The sequence below is a fragment of the Nannospalax galili genome, unplaced genomic scaffold (assembly GCF_000622305.1).
Source record: "Nannospalax galili isolate Female #2095 unplaced genomic scaffold, S.galili_v1.0 scaffold437, whole genome shotgun sequence".
In the NCBI taxonomy this organism is placed as follows: domain Eukaryota; kingdom Metazoa; phylum Chordata; class Mammalia; order Rodentia; family Spalacidae; genus Nannospalax; species Nannospalax galili.
In genome coordinates, this window is record NW_008340646.1 from 2,049,958 (window position 1) to 2,058,253 (window position 8,296).

At 45.8% G+C, this 8,296-nt stretch overlaps 1 protein-coding gene across 1 annotated transcript; it reads right to left on the reverse strand.

Annotated features, from left to right (window-relative positions):
• Nucleotides 1-325: 325 nt before the first annotated feature.
• LOC108489982 (ATP-dependent 6-phosphofructokinase, platelet type) lies at nucleotides 326-7,205 on the reverse strand (the record flags this gene model as incomplete). The annotated part of the gene is given in 6 exon segments (XM_008835737.2): nucleotides 326-796; nucleotides 1,417-1,519; nucleotides 3,726-3,825; nucleotides 5,501-5,612; nucleotides 6,040-6,101; nucleotides 7,041-7,205. Coding segments are annotated over 6 exon segments (708 nt in total), but the record flags the coding sequence as incomplete, so codon positions are not given.
• Between the last annotated feature and the right edge of the window lie 1,091 nt (nucleotides 7,206-8,296).

An 8,296-nucleotide genomic window follows, 5' to 3' on the forward strand; every position in this document is an offset into this window, starting at 1 on the left:
CACCTGGCTTTGGGGTGGGGGGTGGGGGTTCTGGGGATCAAACACTGGTCCCCTGAACTATCCCCCCAGGTGTTTATGTGAATTTCAGCAACACCAAAGGAGAGGTCTGTGTTCACTTAATGAGACAGAGCTGCTGTTTGTCACCGCACTGGCTGTCTGTCCCCTCCTTTGACGGGTCTGCACTTGTGGTTTCTGAAGCTACAAGTTATCTGTAAAGGATCTTGCAAACCCCTGCCCACAAAAAGTGTGAGAAAACCTTTGGTAGCCACACAGAAATAATCCTGAAGTTTCAACTCCTACCCAAAACAATCAACTGAGTACTGTGGGAGTTGTAACCAAATGTTTAATTCCACTAGATAGACACATGAAAGCGTAAGATGGTACAGGGCACCGTAGAAAACTGATGCTGGGTCAAGTACATGAGGCTGGGGCATCTCAAGGTCTGACTGGGGTCAGTGATGACAGCAAGTGGCATTCTCTCTGGTTATGTATTACGGTCAACGATACTTGGTCAACAATACTTGGCATAAAGTGCAGATAAATAATTTAAATGTTACAAAAGAAGATGGTCCCTGGAAAGTTCCAGGCCTCTCTAGATGAGTGTGTAGGTCCACCGATGGCATGCTGCTTTCAGATGGCTGCAGGCTCCCCGTGGGGGGTATGGTGGTGTTGGTGGTGGCGTACCAAGGGCTCTAGCTTGCCAGAGTCAGACACGTCGTAGCTCGCCTTATACTTGGCCAAGATCTTCATGAGAGGCCGAAGTTTCAGCCACCACTGGTGTTTGGGAATCCGGTGCCTGTCAGGAGGACAAGGAAGTAGTTAAGTATCACATTTGCACTGGAAGACTTCATCCAACTATATAGCCCAGACTAGCCTCAAAATTGTAACCATTATACTTCAGCCTGGTGAGTGCTGGGATTCCAGGCATGTGCCACCATGCCCAGCTTGATAAAGGAATGTGTGTGTGTGTGTGTGTGTGTGTGTGTGTATGTGTGTGCGTGTGTGCGTGTGTGTGGTGTGTGTTATACTGGAGATAGAATCTAAGTAAGTGCTCCACACTGAACTATGTCCTCAGCCCTTTTTATGCTTTTTGAGGCCAGGTCTCACCCAGTCTGACCCTGAACTCTGAATTTTCCTAACTCACCCTCTAAAGTGCTGGGATTATAAGTCTGCACCATCATATCCGACCTCACAGAGCAATTTTCACACTATTTCTGTATTTATAAAACATCTGCCCTGTTTCTAAAAGTCTGTTGCTGTGGTTTTTTAACTGGCCAGCAAAGCCTATTGTTATTTAAGATAGTTCAGTAAGTGAGTTCCTTTCAATACCTAGGTAGTTTGTTCTATTCTCAAGACACCTATCACATCATTCCTTCCAACGATTACATTCAGATGACAAATGCTTCACTGACTTACTCAAAATCTGTTTCCTTCCTCAATTCTGCCACTGGTTGAAAAAGGAGGTCTCTTTTGCTTATTCCCAGGACACAAATGGAATCGTCATTAACAAATTTTTTCCCTGTGGAATTAAAAAAAAAAAAAGTCTTAAGAACTGTTTCTTCATCAATACCAAGTCGACAGATAAAACAGCTTAGGAAGGAACAGTGAGAGGATTAGGAAACGTCAGCACAAAACATGGAGTGAGGAGAGAAGTCAACTCCCCAGAATCCCCCTGGGTGGGGAGCATCAGCATTGACAGCCTGGCAGATCCATTACCAGCATAGATTGCAGAATTGTTGTTCCCTTGAGGTCCCTGCAGGCCTGGGGAGAGAGGCCTAGACTGACGGGCCCTTCCTGATCTCCCACACACTGAGGTGAGCCATTTCCCTACCACTCACATTTAGTCCATCTATGATACAATGGCCACCGGGGGGAGGGGCTCCTGGAAAGGAGCATTTTGTGCAGTTCTGGCCAATAAATATTTCACTAAATAGTGTAATAATAAAAGTCATTTAAATTGCAGAAAGATTTCAGTTAAATAATAAATGCTCACAAATGCATACAAAGGCTGAAAGTTACAAGAAGCATCCCCAGACAAATTGGAAAAGGAAATCTAAACAGAAAAAAGAAATACAAAAACAGAAAGTGGGGCTGGAGCGATGGCTCAGCAGTGAGGAACCTGTCCTGCTTTTCCAGAGGACCTCAGTTTGGTTCTAAGCGCCTGCCTCGGCAGCTCAGAACTGCCCATAACTCGAGCTCCAGAAGATCAGACGCCCTCTTCCGACCTCCATGGGTACCCGCACACATGTGGCATATACTCACACAGACACACACACACACAAATAAAAAGCAGAAAGTGATGTAGAAAAGCCATCAACAAAAAGAAAGAAAATCGAGACTGCAACTATTTAAATCACTTCTATATTCTGCTGTCATTTTTTATAAGCCAGATGTTGGATACTGTGCAGGCCTGCCCTAATAAAAATATACCTGATATGATGAACAATGGGTTCTGAGAGAGGGTTGGTGGAAGTACTGGCAAAGTATGAAGAGGGAACGGTGGCTCAAACAGGCCGTAGAGAGAACAGTAGGAGAAGTTTTGCGCTAAATTGTTCAAAGGCTTAAATTGAACATTTTCTAGGAAATGTAACTTGTAAAAGCAATTCAAGAGAAATTCATATGTAGTTTTATAAACATGAATGAAATCCATTTAGTAGTCAAATCTTCCCACAAAGAAAACTGGGGGCTTAGATCCTATCCAACATCCAGAAAGGGAAACCACCATCTTATACAGACCCTGTAAGGGAAGCCCCCCTCCTTGCTTTCAAGTTTGACCCTGATGCCTAACAGAGACAACCAACAGGGTATTCATTGCTGAAACAAAGCTTGCCCCAAAGAACTGCAGAGTGAATCCAACAACATCTAATAAGTCTGGGTGTCAGGCATGGGCCAGGTGGGTGTAAGGGAATCCAGAGTGCCTGTCACTGAGCAATGATTGGAGAAACTGATTTGCACAATTGGCTCAGCAGAGGCCCAGCGTAGACTCACAACAGTACCAGGGACTCAGCCACTACGGCATACTGAGTCAGCAAACAGAACATGTGATGGTTTAGTGGGCCTTCGTATTCATCAAGATGTAAAACAGGAGTCACAGAAGCCGAGTCCCACAAGCATATCACAGCTGCACAAGCTGTAAAGTCAAGCGAAATTCCACGGTTGAAGACTTGCTCATAGGTAGTGAAATTCTAGACGTTATCAAGGGAATTGATCACCAGAAACTCCTGAGGCTGGGAGGGAATCAGATGTTAAGAAAGACATCATCAGGGGTTTTAGGGAGGAAAACGAGAGATGCCTCCTAGTCATGCATTGGGTTTCTTTCCCCTTCTTCAAGGTGCTTGTAAATCAGTAAGTGTCAAACAGTTAAAGTAAAAGCGAGTTCAAAGTGTTTCATGACACCACGAAAATAAATAAAATCACATTTTAGTCTTGTTAATAGAGTTCAATGTGTACCCATGAATTTTCTGGCTAACAAATAAGAATGCTCCCAAATGATCTGACCATCATCCATCTCTAAAAGTAGAAATAAAACATTAAGTTTTATTAATTCCATTGAATTATGACCTTGGAGGTTATAACCAGCCAGTACTCAAAGAGGAGGCGGGATTAGACAGGATCCTGAGCATCTCAACAACAAAGGGAAAGAAGGAAAGCCCTCACTTATGTAACAGTGTCTAGGTGAAGCAGCAGCCACACCTCTCCCTGCTCCCACCCTCCCAACCACCTACCTGCGCCCAGGGATCCCTTCAGTTTCCCGGTGATCCACTCCATAGCTTTTGCAGAGATTTTGGTTCCAAAGTTTCTATCAAATGGAGAAGGTGCTCCCCCCTGTGGTGGGCAAGAGAATGTGAAATATAAGTCAGTCATTTTTTTCCTGTTTTTACAAAGAAATCAACGAAGAATACTCAAACTTAACAAAATCCATGTGTTCAGAGATCCACAAAGACACGTTGGTTTTGTATATCATACAAGAAGGAAACATGTCTGTGATTCCTGCAGCCTGATGTCAGCCTGCCACGCAGCCTTGTGGTGGTTTCCTAAAGTAACAAAGAGCCCACTTTGTTACCTTCTAATTTTATATCCAGGTTTCTTTGTGTGTGTGTGTGGTGTGTGTGTGTGTGTGCGTGTGTGTGTGGTATATGTATTGGTATGTGTGGGGTGCATGCATGTTTGCACATACACACTGTACACTGCATGCAGAGGCCAGAGCAGGCCTCTCTCTGGTGTCTTCCTCTGTCCCTCTGTACCTTACTGCCTTGGGACAGACAGGGCATCTCAACGGGAAGCATGCTGGTTTTGCTAGGCTACCTGGCCAGCTAGGTTCCATTCCCTTTGTTTATCGCCCCAGTGCTGGAGTTCCAAGCACAGCCCTGCTTTAATGTTTTGCTGGGGATTCAAACTCAGGTCCTCATGCTCATAGAGCACGTGTTCTTACCCATGGAGCCATTTCCCCAGCCCTGTATTCTAGACTTCTCAAACTTTTAGCAGGGTTGGGGACAGAGCATAGCTTCTTTTACCGATAAAAACCTGTGGACTCACTGACTCATATGCCTGGGGTTTGAGCTAGTATCTCCATAGTTGGTCACTTGCCCAATTTGGAGGGGAAAAAAAGATTCTTTTCAAATCATCCTGAGTCTGTGAAAACCTCAGATATATACCACTGGTCTAATACCCCATCTTAATTCTGATCAAATGCCTATATTTGTTTTAACAAATTTATCTGAGTATTTCCAGTAACCAAAGTCATTATAGTTTCCCTCAGAAATTCTGCTATGGGGGCTGGAGAGATGGCTCAGTGGTTAAGATCACTGGCTGCTCTTGCAGAGTACCAGGGTTTGATTCCCAGCACCATGTGGCAGCTAACAACCATCCATAACTCCCATCCCAGGGGATCTGATGCCCTCTTCTGACCTCCGTGGGCACTGTCACACATGGTGTACTTACACACATGCAAGGAAAACACTCATATTCATAAAATAAAAATAAATTTTTAAAAATTCTTGCTGTGGTTTGAATGTGGAATGTCTTCCCCATAGGCTCAGCCTTTGAACACTTGGTCCCCAGCTAGGGGCAGGGCTGGAGGTGAGCTAACTGAGGAAGAAAGTCACTGGGGGAGTGCCTTGGAGGGTTTAGCCCGACCCTGCTTCCTATATGCTCTCTGCTTCCAGACTGTGGATGCCATGTGACCAGCTGCCTCATACTCTTACCACCATGCCTTTCCCTCCATGATGGGCTGTACCCTGAACTTTGAACCAAAATAAACCCTTCCTCCTTTTAAATGCTTGTCAGGTATTTGATCACAGCAATGAGTTCCCATATACCCCAGACGTCACAGATGACACAGAACACTAAAGTTGAAGGCATTTGATATGCATTAAAATTTTGGATCTTTACCATCATTCTGGAATTGATTTACATTTATTTTCCCTAAAATGGCTAGAGTAAGGTAATAGTCTAAAAGAGATCCCAGGAGGCTTGGGTAGTGTGGAGGACCTCAGCCTACCTGCTGCATGTGGCCCAGGACGTTCTTCCTGCAGTCAAACACGCCTTTGCCCTCCTCTGAGTATAGCTGGTAGATGAAGTCAGTGGTGTAATTCACACTGCAGCTTTCATTTCTGAAACGAATGTTTAGGAACCAGGGTCATTCACTGGCAGTGGGGACAGGATCAAGGCTTTCTAGAGAGGAACGCAACCTCCATCCACCTGCCCAGGGCCCAGCCATCTCTCAATCCCCCCTCCCACCACCTCCATCCCTAACCTGACTCTGTAAAGACTAGGAGGCTTCAGTAAATGAGTGGCAGATAGCTTGAAAATAATATTGTGGACCACAGAACAAAAACTTACAACAAAACAATTACCCTTTACTTAAGTGCAAGCCTGTTTTTTAACAGTTCAGCTCTGCACCTCTGTGTGTTTTCAGTATTCACGGCATTAGAGGCAAAGGCAGACGCTGCTTGGGTTTTAGGTCATAACAATGGGTTCCATCAAAGGACCTCCATGTGAAGAATGTAGGGCTGAAGATTGGGACTGTTTTTCCATTACCTGAGTACGAGGCCCCTCTGGATGGTAGTCTTCATTTTCTCTGTCAGGTGCTCCACGTTGGACTAGAAAAGGGTATTTTATTATTCAATCAGCCCACCTCCTAGGCACCTCCTAGAATGCTAGAGTACAGATAAGCACGGTGAGCTGCTTTGATAGCTTTTGTGGGGCACTGCTTTTGGGGCAGTGGCCAAATGATGGTATCCATAGCAATTAGGCTGTGTGAAAGAGGTGAGGCTATACTATGGGGTGTACTTAGTCAGCGAAACTCACAACTACCACAAGAAACGCTTCCCCAAATAAATGGGTTTCCCTGTTAAAATACTGAATTCCATGTGTCTGTCGAATGCGAGCACATTTATGTTCTCGACTGTGACAGTTTTGTCAACTTGACAGTCTAGAATCACTTAAAAAACTCTCAAGGAATTCTCTAGAACAGGTTGGTCTGTGGGCATGTCTGTGGGGAATTATCTTGTTAATTGAGGAGGGAAGATCCACACACTGTGGGTGTCATGGCTCCCTGGGAAGGAGATTCTGAACTGTATAAAAATGCTAGCATGCATAGGCTGTAATATGAAACACTGAGTCAAAGAAGCCCCCTTGAGCTGCTCCTGCCTGGGTATTTTACTACCACAACAGGAAACGGAACCAAGAAAGTGACTCTATTTCAAAAAAGGCCTAATGTCTAGGTGGCTTGCACCAAATAGAGGGAAAACATTTCTCAATAGAAGTAATCATTTACAGATTAAAAATATATCCTGTGTTTCCAAGCACAGTAAAGAGGGGCCTCAACCCTACCTAGTCCTGGCCACCCATTCAAGGAGCTCCCAGGACTCAAGTCAAACATCTGGATTCAGAGACACGGTGAAGGAGGATTAAATAACTTGCAATGTTTTACAGCAGAAATCCCTAGGCCTCAAAAGGCAAACGGGAAACAACTATGGTTTTTTTGTGCAACACTGTCATGGTGCTCATGGAGTCCTGGCTGCGTCGATGGGACATACCTGCAGATCTCTGATATCAAAGGGCTCTTCAAAAATGTAGGCGGCATCAGCTCCGGCTGCCAGCCCCCCCATGTTGGCCAGGTAGCCGCAGTAGCCGCCCATGGTCTCAATGATGAACACCCGACGCTTGGTCCCGCTGGCCGACTGCTTGATTCGGTCACACGTCTGGTCACAGATAACAAGATCAGTCATTCAAACCCAGGACATTGGCTAGTGTCTGATATGCACTAGCCTAGGGCCTGCTTTCCCCATAAGCCACAGCATGTCCCACCACCAAGCCTGAGCGTGCAGTAGCGAGCATTGGCTGCAGGGAGCAGTGGGCACAGAAGCCTGGATGCTACCTGCCAGGTTGAGTCTCTGTGATTACTCATGGTGGGGACCTGGCTGGGCCGCTCCCCTTCTCTTGGGCACCTTGGAGAGTGATGTGTCACTTAGCTGGTGTGAATTTAGATTTTATGAGAATGCTGACTGACTTTGCTCCCTTGACTGTTTTTATTCCCTGTGTTATTTTATTCTGAAAAGCTCCCTGTGATGTTAGAGGTTTTGGTTAGCTTTGGTGTGTCTGTGGGTGTTAAATCACGCTCAGGTACTTCTGTACAAAAAGAGCAATTTCTTGGACAGAGGCACCCAGAGATGTCTTCCAGACACAAGCACCGGGTCCTATATTGAAATGTCTTGTTATCCATTCTCACCCAGGACCCAGGTTCAAGGCAGAGACGAACAGCAAAAAACTCACCCGCTGCCTTCCACCCAAGGCAGCAGCATCGGTGCCATTCGTTCCTCGGGACTCTCTGAAAACCTCTAACCAAGCTCTGTTCCCGCCAAACTGAGGTCCAGCTATGCAAACCAAATACGATTTGGAATCTTGCCTGACTCAAAGCCTTTCACTACTTCGAGTACGCATCAATACCTTTGGTAGGAGCCCTAGCCCTGCCAATCCCTAGCACCCCACCCTAGTTCCAGTCACTGTCAGGGCTGAGATATGATGCTCTGTGTTGCCTCAGAACCTTCCCACATACTGATCTCCAGGCATGACAGCAATCGACATAGGCGCCCCCAAAGTTCCCTACTCCCTTGTATCAGCATTCCCTTACATCACTAAGTTGGAGATCCTGAGAGGATTATTCTGGGTTATCTAAGAGGGCTTTAAATGCCACCATGTGTCCTGTAAGAGGGGTAGAGGCAGACACGGCATAGAAGCGGGCCACAGTGGAGCGAGACACTTCATGCTGGTCGGGAGGGTGCAAGAGCGGTCA